At 38.9% G+C, this 19,233-nt stretch overlaps 1 protein-coding gene across 1 annotated transcript in view; it reads right to left on the reverse strand.

Moving 5' to 3' along the window:
- The window catches only part of LOC100749566 (protein Tob1-like), a 55,715-nt gene that overhangs the window by 7,655 nt on the left and 28,827 nt on the right, over positions 1 to 19,233 (reverse strand). Inside the window, exon 2 of the mRNA XM_033321893.1 lies at positions 8 to 787. Coding sequence (XP_033177784.1) covers positions 8 to 576 — 569 coding nt within the window. The 5' untranslated portion in view covers positions 577 to 787. The remainder of the gene's footprint in view (positions 1 to 7; positions 788 to 19,233) is intronic.

Here is a 19,233-nt window from a genome sequence, read left to right on the forward strand (position 1 = left end):
CGAAGGTGCCGACGAGGAACCGGACCCATGACCACTTTGCTGATTATTTGACGATCCATTGCTCGCATTGCTTCCGAGCGAGCTTGGGAAGGGCGACGTAGATTTGGGGCTGAGACTGAGCCCACCCAAGGAAGTGCCTACGGCTTCGATAGGCCTGAAGCACTGAGCCTCGGGATTGAAGGTCTTGGTAACTTCTCGATCGGCCGAGCTCTCGTCGTGTGGATCTCCGGTTTCAGAGTAGAGGATCTTCACCGCGTTCATTTCGCCAATTCGATAGCTCACCTCTCCGGGATCGACCCAGATGGCCAACTCGGCTGGTAGGTTCTCCAAGATATCCTGAATAGGCACGCCGCTCTCCTTGGCTGCCCGTTCCAAAACCGGATCCACTGGGTCGCCAGTCTTCAAACATCTGAACGCGGATCCTTTGAACGGTTTCTCCGGGTACCAGTGACCCTTGAACTTGTCCTTCAGCGCCTTTTCCAGTTCCTCGCCGAAGATATTGACTCGCCGTCGCGGCAGCTTATTGTAGAGGTACGATATCACGAAGTTGAGCGCCACCTGCACCTCCATGTGCATCTTGCCCTTTGCTGGGAGAATCTTCGGGCTGTTGCTGGTACTCGCAGCCGCGGAATAGTACTCAGCACGTCCGCACGATCGGCCGTTTTGCCGCCGACGCCTCGCGACTCCTTGATGATGCGCCACTGGACGACAGCAACGTCGACAGTGGCGTTGAAGATTTAGATCTGGTGTTGGGTGATCGTTCGACGATTCTCTCGGATTCACGAGACTGTAAAGAGAAATGTTACTTTCTTTAAAAATTTTGTACGTATCATAAGAAAAGAATTTTTATATTATTAACTTCGACTTTAAGTTTTTAAGCCTTTCAATCGATGGACACGTCGTTTTTCAACAGTGATAGTGATGTTCAAAAATATTTGATAATAATGGTTTGTAGAGAAGCTGAGACGCTAATTTGTAAAGACAGAAGTTAACACGTTCGCTACAGATAAAATATTTTTAGCAACGTATTTTCATAATTTTTAGAGTTACGAAGCAGTTGATGATACGAGATGATTTACAACAAAATTAATTAAAATTCTAATAATTTCTCCCAAGAAACAAAACATTTCGTTTCCTGTATAATAATTTAATACGTTTATCAATCTTATCAATCATGTCCTAAATTCTTGAACTTGTTTCTAAACAAATATCCTAATAATTATACATCGTACTGCAATCTATCATTTGTGACAGTATCGTAAACAATTCCAAAAGCGTAACAGCCTGTAACGAGATTCCAGGAAGAAAAAGTCACGTATAAAAATTCACGACTCACGCACAAAGGAGCTCTTTCTATCGAGCGTTCGAGTGATTTTCAATAAGTGCAAAATCAAATTAAAAGAGTGCCGGGACGAGTATCTTCGAAAGGTGGTCGCTTTTACCACGGCTGGGCTTGCGTTATCGGCTCCTTTTCACGATCGCGCATTGATACGGAACGCCGCTTCCGGTTACTCGGCCCGCTCTTTCATCCTCTCAACAGAACGTCGAATGAGAGCCAATCGTTCCCGTATTCGCATAATGCCCTTCCAGGCTTTCTGCGCCTCGCGACAAAGCCCTGAATTTTATCTGAATTCTCACCCTTTCTCGCTTTATCTGCTCGGTAATTTGGAACTCGTTTACGTGCCAAGAGAATCTTAATGATTGGCTTGGATAGAGTAGAAACGTCTTTCCCGTGAGTGATTTTGAAGAATTTTAACTAGTTTGATCGAAGATGATGATAAGTTAGAAATTCGCAGATGGTGTTGCAAAGATTCAAGATATTTATGCATTTACGGGAAACTTGAAAGTGTGAAATTCACATAACGCGTATATCTAAAATGAGAAAATATGTAAAATATCTAAAGCGGTAGCACTAGTTCCAATACTTGCCAATTGAAACAAATCTTCACAAAATGAATTTCCAAGAGCTATGTGAGAGTAACGATACGAACACACGTACATTCCGTCAACTCAGCACCGATTCATTACCCTAAAACTTCGCTTTCGACTATCTTAGATTTCCCCTGCCAACATCTATCTACGACATTGAACGTATCCACCAAAAACCCATCCACTCGGCGAAGTTCCGTCTAGTCACAATCAGTTCCGTGTCTACATCCGACAAAAATGCTCGAGAACAGAGACACTCAGACAGCGTAACTTCCTCAAGATCCTCATTTCCGCTCGGGCTGTCAGGTTAAAAGTCGCCCGAGAAACTTGCCAAGACTCGAAGAAGAGCCAAACTGTCCCTTCGAGAGACCGATTCGAAACGCGTCCACTCTCCTGCAACTCTCGTGAACGCTCGACATCGTATCGAGAGGAATATTCAGCTTGGCCGCCCGATTACCGTGAAACGAACGCCGATAAAAAGGGTTGCCCTTACTGGCGTGGCCGAGTGGACATCTTCCACGGTAGCATCTCGTCGCAATTGCGGAAGTTGCTCTCTGAACCTGAACGACATCGAGAGGGAAAGCCGTTCCTTTTGCTGCCTGCCCTCTTTGTCCTCCCTTTCCCTCACTTCTAGCCACTTCCTGCGTTTCTTTCCCCTCTTTCCACCCTTTGTATCCATTCCGCTCCCTTTGTTTCCCGTTATAAGTCAGTCTGTTCTTCCTTCACTCTGCTCTTCACCGTTTCATCACGAGCATCGTCTAGGAGTCGCGTTCCTATTCGCTTCTTGAGAATCGCTGGACGACCATCGAGGATCTTCTACGGTATGTCTTTCGGGTCTGTCTCTAGAAACTCGATTCCGACACGCCGATGTTCCTCCTTCTTTCATGACATAAGGAAGAAAGGGAGAGAGCAAGCAGGAGTTTCTAAGGAATTCACTGGACCGACTGCCATTTTGTTACGGTGGACGACGGAACGTTCGTAGCATTGATACTTTTACATTTTCCTTCTTTCTCTTTTTCTTTTTATCCTCTTACAGCTCTTTTCGGATTCAGAATCGTGAAACATAGGTATAGTTGGTACTTTGCTTAGAAACGGATCGTAGAATTACAGTTCTCTCTTTTTTTTTTTAATTAATCGCGAAGCGGTATGTTACTCTCGTCAAAAACTGAAGCAACACATATTATTTTTATTCTGATCTTCGTACGTCTGTCAATCACCATCGAAACTTTTTCCAACGCACCGTACGCATTTCTAAACCTAAAAGCGTTTCTCAACGTTGGAAAATCGAAATTTATAAACGTGAATTTTTATTTCCCTCGATGTATTCGCTTAGTATATTACAGTAATATTACCAGGCAGCGTTTATGTCTATAAAATGTAATTCAAGGATGAAAGGATAAACTGATTTTTTTTACTTTGTTTTCCCCTCTCATAACAGCACCGCAGAGGTACAGGGGTGAATTTTGTCCCTTCTAGCCGAAACGCAGCTGCAGACAACGCGGGACCATGGGTATTTTTTCAATTACGCGACTACAGACCGTCTTTGTGGTTAGTGCGCGGCTAGTTCGCACCCCCTGTTTGCGGTCTAAGCGTGAAAAAATACCCAGCTACCACGGGCGTTTTATCAGCGAATAAATAACCGGCGCTGTTTAAATTTTCCGCCGGAAGTCGCGAACACTCGCGTTGCGGCGAGGGGAATGAAAATGTTCAAGAGCAGACAAATTTCTTCATCTATCAAAGGCAAATTTCGCATTAACACGATATTCTATTTACAATCCCCTTTGTAGTCAACACAATTTGTTAAATTTTAGCTTTTAAAACTGTAAAAGGGAATTTCAATAATTTGATTTATATCTTTTTTCGTCGTTGTTTTCCATTTACAATGGATGGACGATGTTAAAATTTCCAGCCAAATTGTAGTCGTATTTCGGCATAAGTTATAAATATATTAATAAAATTTATTCTGCCAAGTTTTTCCAATATTATATTTTATATAATGTACTATATGCTATATATACTTGTACGGTAGATTTCTACTCGAGGAAATTTTTTGTTCTCACTGCATAATAAAATTACGGTTTGACACTACTTTTCCTTGGTAATTTCTATAATATATCGTAAACCAACATGTTTTCAAATTAATTCTATTCAAGTATGAATTTCTGCGATAAATTGATATATGTATTTAATATAATTGCTTATAAGGAATAAGAAACGTGTATGCAATTTTCAAGTCTATATTCTGCTCTATAGAGGATTAATAGCGCGTGGATCAGTATGCGGACGAATCAAAGTTGAATAGGATGTGAATGAATTGAACACATACACTTCATTCTCGTTTGGCATTGACGTTACAATTTAGGGTTTGTACAACCTTTACACACGACTACTTGCACAAATTAGCCGGCTTGATTTATGTAACTCGTTCACAATGCGCTGGACCATGTTTGTTTCCGTTCTCATGCACGTTACTTTTAATTTCCATCGATGCTTTCTTTCCATTCAACGTAACAAACAATCGTATAATTCTATCATAAATTTTTACTTTGGAACTGAAATATATAAAACATTGGAATACTGAAAAAAAAAGAAGAAACAAAGGCTTCGAAATGTTTCAACAATTTTCATGTAAATGTACAATTTTTGTTTCGATATTAAAAAATTCAATATATAAAAATATTAAATACCATCCACTTCAAAACACTACATCAATTTTCCTACGCTACTATACAATATAATATAATTTTCTTTTAGTATGTATACAAACAATCAAATAATTTCATAATTTCTTTTCTTTTCTTCCAAAACTAAAACACCGAAAGTATACGGATATTTGAAAGACGACCGCTTTAAAGCACTACATCGATCATTCTGATCTCCTAATTCGTTCAGCATTGACAACAAACCAAATACACAAACTTCCGTAATAATTCGTAACAATCTAATTTTTCTTCCAAAACTAAAACACCGAAAGTGCAAAAACATTCTAAAATCAGCCACTTGAAACAGCTATATTGCTCGCTACAACTCTGCGTTCTACAATTTCCAACTCTTTCACCATCAGCTCTCTTCCAGGCGAGCGCGCAACAAAATTACCAAAACCATCTCCGGCAAGTAGCCCCCATCTTTCTCGGGGCGAGTATCTTTCGAAACGCGACAGAGCTCATTCCTCAAGAGCCGTCGATACTTGCCAAGAAACGGAAGTGGAGTCTGAAACGCCTCTACCTATACACCATCTCTCCCCTCACGGAATTTCCCCTTTCGTTTCCAACCCCCACCGCGGCCGAGTCACCGTCCGAAGGGAAAATGTTTTCGTTTCAGCCAGCTCCTCTGGCAGCCAGTGGCTGGATATGTAGGTTAACCCCGCTGCACCCTTTCTGCCTCCAGTAGTACTACACGACGACAGGGTTGCCGGTGGTATTGATCCCGACCAGGGTTGCCGGAAGGTTCTCAAGTTAAAAATACACGGCCTTGCGAGTCGTGCGGCAACCAGGCGTTTTCGTGGGCTCCCTTTCGTCGTTGGATATTTTCCTCCTTCCCCAATGAAGGTACAAGGGGTGAGAGAGGGCGCGTTGAAGGTTTGGGACGATTAAGGGCAGCCAATAATTATCACGGAGGCAAGATCGCGGTGGACCAAGTTCAGCCGACCTCGAACGCTTTACGACGCGGTCTTAACAACTATCAAACAACTGCACCACAGAGTAACTACTAATTAAGAGGCAAGGCACTTGGGTCCACCTCGACTGACTGTAATTAAAAACGAATCGCGGAGACGAGCTACTGTGGACGTGTGAAATGTGACCTCTGAAAGCGACGTGGATAATTTTACAGCCACTTTTGGGAGGAATTTGTGGATAGAGAAGAGGCTCGAAGAGCGTCGATGGTCTTTATAAGGTTTAGGCGATGGTAAATGATTGTGGTTAGGTTTGGATTCGCAAACTATGTTTATAACAGAAGGGATTTCTTGGTAGAGAACGGAGAAGGGAAAAATGTTATTATGTTTGAGTATGTTAGAGGGGCGTTGATGGTCTTTGTCAGAGGATTTAGGTTATAGTAAATGATTTAGGTTAGGTTTGGATTCGATCTTAGAGTTACAAATGTAGAGAATTTTCGAGACACTTTTAGAAGAGTTTTATATTTTGAGGAGAAAGAAGTCGGAAGAAAGAGATTGGCGATGTTCGCGTATGTTGGATGACGTTCATAGCTTTTGTTAGTGGGTTAAATGATTGTTAGTGGCAGTAAATGATTTGGAAGAGGTTAGGGTTTGGCCACGATACTACGTATACAAAAAATTTTCAGATCACTTCGTAATAGAAAGGCTGTACATTTAGAATACGAAGAAGGGAAAAGAGGTTATGCTGCTTGTGTATGTTTCACGGCGTTGATAGCCTCTGCTAGCGGATTTAGGTAGTAGCAAATTGTTTCTAAGAAAAGTTCGATGTACAGAAGGGTACGTAGAGTAAGCGGAACGAAATGGAACTGGGCTAGATCCAAAGTAGGTTCGAACTAGGCCTGATGCGAACACGAGAACTGCGAGAGTACGTTGAAAATAAGATGCAAGTAGGGTAGAAGTTGGCTGAAAGGCCCAAAGTGGGTCGAAGTGGGTCGCGTCGATTCGAATCGAAAGGAAGGCCGAAGTGGGCCAATGATGCCAATGATAATCAGGAAGCGTCTAAAAATTGAGAGCGAGATTTTAATTATTTCTTCCGTGCGACGAGGGTACTCGTTGAACTTTGGGACGAGTAGATCTTTTAATTCAAAGCGATCTACGAATTGCTTGAAAAGAAGAAATAGCAATCCTTAATTTCCAAGTTTGAATAGAATTATTCTTTTAAGCCTTATATTTCGAACATTTAATATCGAATAATACTAAATATTTTGTATAATATATAAGTAATTATAATTAAAATATCACAACGCGAACAAATTAGTTAATTGTCTTCCAACAAACTATCTAACAAAACAACATTAAAGTCAAAAGCATCACTATATTTTTGGCAAAGTGAAAAGGAAAAAGTTCGTCATTTTGATGATTTTGCTCATTTTCCTCAAGTATCCTATCGTAATATTTAGTCGCAAAGATGTAACTATTACATCCCCAAGAATCTACTCTCAAGAGCTCTTGACTTTGCAGAAACAATTCAAACAAAACAGGTGTCGATTATTACACGCAACCCTGTGGACGCGTTCCCCATCTGTCAACTAGCCGACTGCAGAAGCCACGTTGAAGGGTGACGTGATTCAAAGGACAGCCTTTTTTTCCGGCCTTCGTGAAACCTTGGGGGGTGAGAACTCCGGGGTTGGTTGCAGGTGCGCGTAAAGACCTACGAGTACGCCCTTTCCCGTCTGCTGAATGGAGACCACGTGGCTCAAGGGGCACTGAATGTGGGCCAGAGAAGTGTTCTTCAGCGAATCAAGTCAATGGAGCACAGATCCATGCGATTTTATCATTTCTTTCCTTAGCTTGTTTCCCGTATTTTTTTTTTTCCTTTTTTCGTTTCTCCGCTTCCTTACAACGTTATAGAGGGACGAATGCAAGAGACCAAGAAGTCTGACGATAATTATGTCACTCGATACGTCGCGCGTTGAGTGCTCGCTTCGATCGAGAGCTTGGTGGCGTCGTTTCGATGAACGACGCGTAATTGCGCATCCGTGCATGGGGGAACTGTGCTGAGCGCTCCACGTGGAGATTGCCAGCGATAGAATCGATTTTGGGAAGGCGAGGCTCCGTTTTTCGTTTTGCTTCGTTCGTTCATTTCTCCGCAGCATAACTGGTAGATATTTATGGAATGTTTTTTTCAATATATCGCTTTGAAATTGTGGTTATAATGAAATACGAGAGGTTGATTTTTGGTGATCTTCTATGCTGATGTCATTTAGTGGTTCAGAAAGAACAGTTTCGAAATACAAGGATCGTGTTAAGACCAAAAATACGAGTTCTGTAGAAATCTATTTTTGGCAATTTTCTGATTATTCTTTAATATCGAATATATATACGAGAAAATATTCAAGTTGCTATATTTGTTAAAAAACAGAACTTTACTTTCTTCATTAAAGATGTTATTCGCGGAAGATACAAGTTTACAAGAAAAGTGGAAATGAAATTGTTGACATAATTTTTTTTCCATTTATTGCGAGTAATTTGATTTGTAACTTGGAGAAGGATTTAATGAATATCTTAACTGCAATTATCACGAGATACTAACGATGACAATTCTTTCGCGCAGTTTTCCCATCAACGCAGAGGACACGAAAGGGAAGGTTACAAATTCCGAGGGAAAAGTATTCGTCGAATGAAGAGAGAAGTATGCAGCCGAGAAGCGGTGGAAAGTGGATTTAATTACAGCTCGACCTAAATAGGGTCAAGACACGGGTGCTCGACCCGACCTGGTCGCCCCTGCCTTCTGTAGCTCGAGTGGAAAGGTGTTTAAATTGCTTCCTCGTCAAACGAGGAAACTAACAATTCTCGTAAAAATACCACCGTAGTTAAAGGCACAACCCGTGAAAAAACTCGAATCAAATAATCAAATAATTTTTTTAACGAATAAGAAAATTGAATTTTGAAATTAGCTGATGCGAAAGTATATCAAAGATCCAGGGAAACATCAACATCCTACATTAAATTACTATCACGATTAAAAAATTAATGCAATTAGAAAATTATCGACGAAATGATATTTACCGGCATCATAAATTCTACAATAAAACTTCCTAACTATTACAAATTCCCTTTATCGGTAAAACTACGCACCTCACAGAGTTACCAAGAATTTAGTATCACCAATGACTATGAATACTATCTACCAATCACCAATTCAGGAATCATCAAAATTCCTATCCAAATTCCCACTAACATCCGCAATTCAATTGAACTACACATTTCGTAAAGATACCAAGGATTTAGAATCCCCGATGGAATGCTATATACTAATATCATAAGTCCTATAATAAAAATTCCCAAGAAAAATCCCAACAGCATGCACAATCCAATAAAACTACGAGTCTCATAATGTCAGCTAGAAGTTCGAATTCTTCGCTGAATTAATCCCGACTGTATTCGCCTCATCCTGTTCCTCGTATCTCTGCAACAACCCCAAAATACCCCGAAACTATCCCCCTAAAACGTGGTGTATTTCACCACGAGGCGAACAACATGACACAACAAGTTAAAATTAGGTGCTGGAAGGAGATCCGACTCCTGCCCGAGTTGCTGCACACCAGTTTACAAAGTTACAGTTTGGCCTGTCGTCTTGCTGCTCGTCTTTCGGAAAATTCAAGGCTGGCAACCTAATGACGGGATCTTCGAGGGTCGATTCATCGAGCCGAAGCTCGTTCGTGAAGGACAGTTGTTGAATAGAGAGACGACGTGGCATGTTCTCTCTCGACTGCCACTGGCAACTCTCCGATTACTCTATTCTGACAATGAATAGATGGCGGACGGGAGGAAACCGTGCGGAATCGACGTTACGTAACGACCGGTTATACAACGAATCGCTGCGCTCACGTGCGCGAACCAGCCGTCATGGCGATATTTTAAAGGTCGTCCTGACGTCGCATAAACAAATCGCATCAGGTACATGCCGGTAGGCAAATATCGATTCGCGGACTCCGCTGCCACGACGACCTTATGCCACCCTTTGACGCATCCAGACGCCTGGTCTGCGCCACCCGATTTTGCAGCGGATCGATCGATCGCCTCTCGTATCTCGCATGTTCTTGCACTTTGGAAATTCATGGAATAAGCGAACATTTTATCGCGTTTGTAGAAGAAATGTTTCATACAAATGTCCTAATGATCGCGGTATTAGGCAAGAGAGCGATTCTGCGTGAAAAAGTAAGTTGAAAATTGTTGTAGATATCACATTTCTATCTGGTAACAGGCACAGACATTTTCGATGGTGGTTTGTGTTATCATACGACACAACTAGTTCGTTTGATAGTCGCATAGGTTGATAGGCCGCTTACTTGACGCTTAACTTCCTGCTCAGTTCTAATTGTTGGGCACGTGGCTGAGAGTCTTTAAAGTTGAAACATCGCGAGATTAATTACCGTTTATTTCTTTTAATATGTTATCATTTACGTTAAAATTGTGTAACAAAATGGATTATGCTTAAACACGAACTGTTGACCTAAAAAAAGCTTAAGGTATATTTTCCAGTTTAAAATGATACTGTGTGATTGTTGTATTTTAATATAAACTGAAGAAAAATATAGAATAGAATTGTTTCACATATAGACTGCAGATTGCTATAGGAATATTATTTAAAAAATAAAATAGCGATAGAATATTGATTTACCTACTAAGAATAAGTATTATAGAAAGCACTATACTTTGGATATTTATATATCTTTCCATATTGTACGCATTTTGTGGAATTTTACACATTCAAATTTCCTGTAAATGGACAGCAATCCGCAGACTATTTATACGTCAGTTTGTTTTCGAGGAAATCGCGTTTAAAAGTTTGTATTTGGATAGGAATGAATAAATAAAATGATTGATAGGATTAATTTGTGCTACACGTAGAGAATTAATTGAATATGAAACGACAGATTCCTTTTAGTTTCCTTCTAGCTATTCCAGAATTGAAAAGACGTCACTTCGAGGAAAACAGTAACCGGACTAGAAGAAATGATGAATATAAAGTAGAAAATTAATCGAATGTGAAACGTCAGGTTACATTGTTTTTCCTATTTTCCATAAAAGACGTTACTGTGTAATAACAAACAATAATCATAATATCGTGTTTGATACGATGTCGATAGTTGGTAAGACGTTTTTAATTTTCTTGTTTTCTTATGTTAAGAGGATTTACCGATCGAGTTACCAGAGGTTTGTTCAAGGAAATGAAACCTTTCAGCAAAGCTTCGTGCAATTACGGAACCTTGACATCTATCGATAAAATCTTTTGGGATAGTAGTTACCTTTCGAAGAATACTCTAAAGCGTAGAATACTATTTTCAGAATGAAGTTTCTTGCGTTCGTCTCGCCGAGGGAAATCTTTTTTGCTGTGCAAGCGTGATTCCTTTAAAATCCTTCGACAAATTTGTACGTAGATGCGAACGTCAACTCTCTTAGTTATTCCTTCTTAATAGAAACCTGTTTCTTCGGTAACAATAATAATAGGAAGAGATAATAATAGTAGTTTACTCTATGATTTTATGGCCACAAAGGAATCGTCAAACCAACTTTACGACCAACGGAATATTGTAGAATATGTAAAGCAATTTTTTGTACCTTAGTTTCTTTGCTACCTTAACGTGGAAAGTTTTTTTACTTTAGATACGAATTCTCACATTTGTTATCTTTCATTTCGCCAATATTTCTGTTTCTGTTATATTTGCCGTGAATTCAACGAAAATTGACATAATTCTGCTTCAAAAGCACGACAAAGTGAGATAATACTAAAGTAAACGTAAATTCTCACACCCGTACTTACTTTGCGATTGTTTATTTCATTTCCAGTACGAATAGAATAAATTTTGAATAGAATAAATATAAATAGAATAAATAGAAGTGAATTTACTTTAGAAGCAAGGATAATATTCAAGATATTATATGTAAGATAAAATAATATTGAAGTAGTCACGAATTTTCATATTTGTTATTCTTTACGTTGCGAATAATTTCATTTCTCTTACATTTTACTATATAATACTATACTATATAATAAATATATACAACACTATATAATAATACTATAATACTATATAATATAATACTATAGAATACAACGATCAAAGATATATTAAAAACGAAAATTCTTGTAAAAATGCAGCTATATCTGTACTTTCCATAATTTCCGTCTTATCCAACTAAGAGTACGCTTTGACGCATCATGATCAACATTCCTCGCGTCAACTCTGACATTAGATGAGAGACACGTGCGAAACGAGTCGCATGACATCGTGGCGCGTCCCGACAATCTCGTTTTCAGTATTTCAGTCCACTTTTGGAAAACGAGTCGACGACTCCTTCGTCGGTTGCTGAATGCGCCACGTAATTAATAATTTCTGCGCGCGTGCCTCGACGACGCGACGCACGTGACAGCGTGTCGCGCGACCGAAAACTCGTCGACGTCCACATTTTTGCTCGTTAACGTTTACTTTATCAGCTTGTCTACGTTTATTATTACAATCACAAAGTCTTTCGATTCTGTCGCGTTAAATCGTTTTACCAATTTGGTAGTACATGTTCGAGTATGGTGAATAATATAAACTACCCAATTTGCAGAGACGCTATACGAACCCTCTCGGAATTCATCGACGCATTATTTACCACATTGTAGACGGATCGAGACTTGCTCAATCGTTACAATCGCGTCGCCCTTGAATTTTGATGAGTTCGAACGGAGGACGGTGAACCGAACGAAATGGAATCGATCATCGATGACGAAATCGTGGAATTATTCGCTATGGGTCTGGTTGTATTTAGGATTTATTATGGTGTAGGTGTATTTTAACTACTTTAGTACCGTTTTAATGTGACGGATATTAAAGTGACTGGAAATTTTTCGTATACCTTAAATCGAAGACATATATAGCTTCTGGAAAAAATGTTACCTCTCAAACGAAATAATTTAACAAAATATGTATATCATATGTATACGAAACGATCTTGTTATTGTAACATCTTAAATCAGTGATATTTTTTATTATCTCTCCCTCTTCGTCTGGGTGTTATGAATAAATTACTCTACAAAACGCACGCTATTAAACTGCATTTGCTGTAATTTGTAAAAGAATGCCTACTTTTACAATTAGAATCCATAAGCTACATCATGAACATTCGCATCATTGTAAAGTACAACATCAAGATTCTAAACTGTTGCTAACAGAAGAGAACTATAGCTCGATATACAATGAGAGAAAAAGGGAAAATTAGAGCTGAAGCTAAATACTTCCTATTCCTGTAACCAGAACCCATAATTTAAATTCTACTCATCATCGTCACTCGGAGATACTACAATGCTAAATACAACATGTTTTCCATCAGCGAATAAATCACATAGATAGATAATGAAAGAGAAAGTTGCAGCCAAAGGCATACTTAATTCACAGAAAAGTTCCAACCTGCGTATCAAAAATCCATGAACAATATCTCAGTCATGAGAATCCCAACCACTGTAAAATACATACTAAACGCAAAATCTGGCCAACAGAGAAGAATATAGATATTCATATATATGTACAGAGAGAAAGCTGGAGCTTTGGAACGGCGTTTCATCTCGCGCCTCCAATTAATCGTCAGTCGAGCTTTTCAGTCGAATCGATCGCGCGTGACCGAATTATCGGTTCCAAAAGGGAGGGAAAGAGAGAGAATGAGAGACAGAGAGAGGGAGGGAGAAAGAGAGAGAAAGAGAGGCAGGCGTCACTGCGCGTCTTCGATCGGATCTGTTCGCGGAGGCGTCGCGCTCGAATCATCTCGCTGCCGTTGGCTCGCGATAAATTACCGAGACTCTCCGCTTTTCCCTCTCTTTCTCCGCGCTGCCGAGCGACCGACCGAGCGACAGATCAATACGACACAGCCTCCGCAGACACGGTCGCTGCTGCTCCAGATAACAAGAGGCGAAAGAGAGACAGAGTAAGAGAAATAAAGTCACTGAGAACGCAAGAGAGAGAGAGAGAGAGAGAGAGAGAAACAGAAGCTGCCCTATAAGCCTCTACTTAAATAGCGCCCTAAATCCGACAGGGAGGACGCCCTCTCGTCCTACAGAGAGAGGCAGAGGGCGGAGAAAAGCCCTCGAAACGAAGGAACAGACCCGACCTGGGTCAATCCGTTCGACTTCGGCCTCTTCCGGAAATTACTGTGCCACCGATGCGATGGGGATTCCGTTTGCCGGATTGAATATCGACGAGCTGGAACGCGTTCCCTTTTTTCGCGAAAGCCTGGATTTTATACATAGTGTTTGCGCGGTGGAAAATGATCGCGTGGAGTTGGTGGAAAAATGGAGTTCGCTTTCTTTGGGATTGGTTGGAGTTTACAGACGATATTAGATTGCGACTGAATATAATTTCGGTCTATGGGCTTTCGAAATCTTCTCTTTTGTCGTCATCTCATGCTTATCGTGCTATATCGTTTTAATCTGAATTTAATCGAGAATTTTCTATTGCATTCTATATATGATGAACATATTTTAATATACAGATACATAAAGTCATCTCTGCTAGAATTCAGTGAGGTATAGATAGATCGTTTAGGATTATGTATTTCATAAGTTATAATTTAGTAATTTGGCGTTGGTCATGGATAATATTGGACATTTTCTCTTTCATGTATCATTTGAATTGTTTAATATTCGCATACATAAATTTCTGTTAGGATCCAGTGATCGTTCGAAATTAGGTATTTCGTATTACGTTGCTATTTAATAAGCTGTTGTCGGTTATTGATATAATAGTATGGGAAAGTTGATTTTCTGTTCGAGACAGAATATTGGATTAAGGTGTCTTTTTATTGGAAATATGTTATAATTTGTGCAATTATAATTCATTTCTTCATTTGAATGATTAAGTAAGATGAATTTACTCATACAGCACACAGAGACTGGATAACTATCTTCAACTGAGACTTTCTGGTTTAGATCAAGGAAGATCGATTTAACGTAGTGAAAAAGTTAAAAGAAACAGGGGTAGCCTTTAAGTATACAATCTATCAACCCAGACCTTCCGATTTAAACAATAAACTAATCTGATCCCGGAAGATAAAAGTAAACGCATAAAAACTGTTTAAAATTGGGCAGGGAAGCAGAATTATAAATACATTTTAATAATAACTGTTTTATTAAATGGAGGCTGAAATTAAGATATCCAACGCTGTATTAGTAATCAACATCTTTTTTCATTAAAAGAATGTTAATGTTCTTAAGTAAATATAAAATAGTCATAATATTGTGACATATTCGATTAATAATGAACCTACGCTTTTTAAAATCCAACACATATGGATTGAAACAGTCAATATTCAGTTCTAGTTTTAAGCTTAATTATAATTTCAACAATCAAATCCTTTCATCATTGAAAGACATTAATCTTCGTAAAAAGATGTAAGAAATAGTCGATTATTACGATAACCGACAAAGAACCTATTTCTTTTACTCCGAATTCTACATATAACCTGAATTATTCAATTCCACAAAACAACCAACAAACTCAACCCAAAAAAATCTGGCAATCATAAAACATCATCCTTCACGTTTAACGACCAATCAACGCTAGAACTGACTAAAATCCGCTGGAAAAAAAAGCTTGTAGGAAAAACGAGTGAAAGGTCGAGTCCTTGAAAGATCATCGAGTCTCGTCGACGGACGCGGAAGTAAAAGCAACGACGACGCGATGGTCGCTCGATAATTTGGTCGTCTGCAGCGAACGTTTGAATCGGTGGCTGCAAACTTAATAGCTAAAAAGAGAGTATCGGTCCTTGGGCAATGCAGAGGGGAATAAAAGAGGAAAGACGAAGAAGAAAGGCAAGGCCATTATCCCTGGAAAATACGGCCGGTTGTCATCTTCAGGACTCGGCTCCAGACGATCCAAGATTCGCCTGTTATTTCGTACTGTCCGCGCTTGCACGATTTCACGGACGATCCTAGATTTTCTAAACGATCGAAAAGGAACGATGATCCAACGATCGTGAAAGAGTTGCTTTCCCTACCTATTGATCTTTCGACACATGGTGCGTTAAACTTCTCGCCGGTCGTCTGTTTTCTCTGTTCATCGACGAAATTCGCACCGGTTTGTGCGCGTTTCTTGGTGCGGAACGATGAATCGAGGGTAATGAAAATGTTCTCGTCGGCGTGGATAAATATTGTGCCGATATTCGACAGATGAACGGGTCTATGGAGTTATTTATGGCAAGTTTGCGTTGCTGGAAAGGAATCGGCAATGAATTTATAAGAAGATGATCGATGAATTAAGAAATATTTAGAGGGCTGGTTTTCTTCTACATGATTGGTTTTGCAAAGTATTTAGGGAACTAGTTTTCCTTTTGATTTTAGTTTCGTGCTCTGATGGGGATTATAATTGGAAAATCTTTGTATCTCGAATTAGCTGATATCATTAAACTGTTGGCTTCTCAGTGGCTAAGAGAGCGTATCAATGTAACTCAATTAAAAAGAGCAACAACCTATTCGGTTCAAAGATATAAACCTTCTAGCAATAAACGCCAGATTCATAAATTTTCTGGAAAAAATCTAGCGGTACACCTAGTATCCAATATCTAAGACACGATAACCAATACTTTGAAAGAAATGGTACCCTTTAGTCTTCGGTAGTTTTAGCGTTCGAAGCGCAGCTTACAAGATTCTTCGATCGGTGCCTGATATTCTCTTCTTTTCGTTCCACGAAAATCAATTGTTTCGCCTCAATGTTATCTGACAATTATCGAGCGAACGGCGCCGTTTCTCAACTACTTCCTGCAATAACCAGGAACGATAAGGTGAAGCAATTCTCCCCGGGATTTCCCAAGTGTCCTGTCTCTGCACTGTTCTCCCGATTGCGGTCGCTCTGTTCCTCGTTTCGCGGGGCACTTTCAAAGGATGATAATGCTCGCTGGCTTAATTGATAATATTTTAGGGCAGGCCTCGTCTGCTACGATGGAAAGATCGCTTCTCGTTATGCGGATTCGCGAAATTACGGAGAATATCGGAAAAGAAGGCGTATTAACCGATTAAATGAGTTAGACGAATTAACTCGTCGCTATTGCACTTTCAATCTCTTGCACGTAATGATATCTTTATTTAAGGATCCTTCATTTTTTCATACATCGTTTTATCTTCATTCAAGATGAATCGCAGTAAAATTTCGTTTATCTGAACTCATATCGAATTTAATTGGCAGGATGGGCATCGGCTAAGATTTTGTTCCAATAAATCGAATTCTATGGTAAATCATATTGACAGCTGTAAAAAATATTTATTACTTCTTTATCTGTTATTTCAATTTTGTTAACCTAATCGAGATGAATCTATCCTCGTTAAGTTTTAATTATGGAAGTTGGAGAGATGAGCCGGTTAACAAGTTAGAATTGTGAAATGAAGAGTAAATTTTCAGACATCGATCGTTATATGATTATTTATAATACTGTTCAAATAGATTTAAATTTTATTGTTAATTAAAATGAAATTTGTTAATATATGGTTGTTTAAAATTTTGTTTAATCAAGTTGAGAGATTTAGAAAAATCCTGCACTTGAAATAAAATTGTTACCAAATATGATTTATCAAATGAAAATTTAGTGAAAAATCATTAAAATTTGAAAAAATGCTAACTGTTATAAGCTACAAATGTAAGAACTTTCTATGAGAAATTATAAATTGATTATTTTGTTTGCTTACTCTTATAATCGTTTCTCGTTTACGAGAATAGTCTCTTAAAGCGTGCAAAGTGAATAATACTTATTTACAAATAAAAACAAATAACACAACTACTATTAAAACTACAATGAGATACGATATAAAACGAGTTTTTGATAGTAGAAAAAGTTTCAAAGAACATATATTCGAGAAAAGAACATATGTATACATATAAACAAAAATACATTATTGATATTAATGGGAATCCAGTTTATTTCTTTAAATTGTCACCTTAACGCAGCCTTTCTAACATTATCCTTTACACTTTATATCAATAGATACACTTTTATTGATCCGTGTTGATCATGGATGAGATAAAAACGTTTCATCTTTGTTAATTCGCAATTAGTCACCAACCGGTCTGAGAGAATGTCCGTTCACGGAATCTTGATTAAAGGCTTCCAGTCGCCGATTGACATCGCTTCGCGATCACTCAACTGAGATGTTGGATTTTTCTTTCGAGAAGCGTTCAAGGAAATATGGAAAAAAAGAGTTCTGCGAAATGTTTTCCATTTACGTTCCAGTAATTGAGAGAGGAATTTATTGGAATTTGTTTTGTGAAACCGATTAGAGAAAAAGAGGTCGGCTAGAAATAATTAATGAGTATCTTCTCGAGGCTACAGTAAAAAGTTTTTAAACTCTTTGATCTATGTGGAAAGAGAGCAGAGAAGGAACAGAATGTTTCCATACCTGAAGGCATATAGGAAGAAAGAACGTTCAGTCTAACATTTTAATCTTCTTCCAGTTCAATTTCTTCATACTTCAAATGCTTCTGGAATACTTGGAAGATTAATTATTGGTAGACATGTACGTCAGAAAAACACTTGTTCATTATCGCATGACAGCAAGTTGCTACACAACGCATCGATAAAAAGATTACAATACAGAGTTACAACAAAGAAACGGTATTTGTGGTATAAATTCTTGGAGAATAAATATCCACTGTGCTAAAAAGTATGAAATATTTCCCGAAAGATCATTTTACTGATTCAAAAATGAAATATAAACAAGAGTAGAATATTCCTGAGAAATATTGTACAAAATGGAAAACAAGGGAATATTCTTCGTGAATATGTCGCAACTGATTTCGGTTTATATCTCAAACAATTGTATGCCGAATTCCGAACGAAATCAGTAAACGAGTTGTAGCTCGACGAAATTCCCGTGAACGTGATTTTCCACGGTTCGCGAGGTGAAATCTTGTTCACGACCGTTTCTCGCGATCCTACGCCGGAACGATCGACGAAAGCGTCGAACCGCGTCGTCTTAGCGGTGGAACGGCGCGTCTCGCAGGATTTTCGAGACGAGCTCGAAAGCAAAGGTAGCTCCTTGCCAGGGAACAGAGAAATTCTTCGTTCATCCGTGCGGAAACCGCGCGTTCACGGAAATCCTATCGGTGTTTGCTCTTCCGTATCGTGGTTTCGGATACTGCCGTTGTTTCGACAATCATCTCGAACGCATGCGTATCTCCGCGGTAAACGAGTCACACCTTTCTCATCGAATTCTGTTGAAACATTTTCATTTCGTCTGATTGGAGGAAAATTAAGAAGAAGTTGATAAGTTATTTGAATTACTCGTGTTGGCTAAGACAGAAAGAGAGAGAGAGAAAGAGAGAGAGATTTTGGATGAACCATTTTGGAACATCGTTTGAGAATTAGAAAATTCGCAGTAACATTAAAGTCATATGATTTTATTGAAGATTCAGTGATTATCGAGAGAATTATTCAAGAGACTTCCATTTTCAAACAACATTATATTTTTATATTTTTTCTATCTTCGGGAAACCTACATCCTCTGCACAGGTCTACTAAAAAAGAAAAAAAGATAGGATTGCACTAATTTTCAGTGTCTAAAAAAGCTTTAAAATCCACCTTCAAATTACTTAAACCTGCAACATAATTCACCTTCACCATTGCTGGACAGAACAGAGCCCTCGTCGCTTTAAACGAGCAGC

The sequence above is a fragment of the Bombus impatiens genome, unplaced genomic scaffold, assembly GCF_000188095.3.
Source record: "Bombus impatiens unplaced genomic scaffold, BIMP_2.2 scf_0525, whole genome shotgun sequence".
Taxonomy (NCBI): domain Eukaryota; kingdom Metazoa; phylum Arthropoda; class Insecta; order Hymenoptera; family Apidae; genus Bombus; species Bombus impatiens.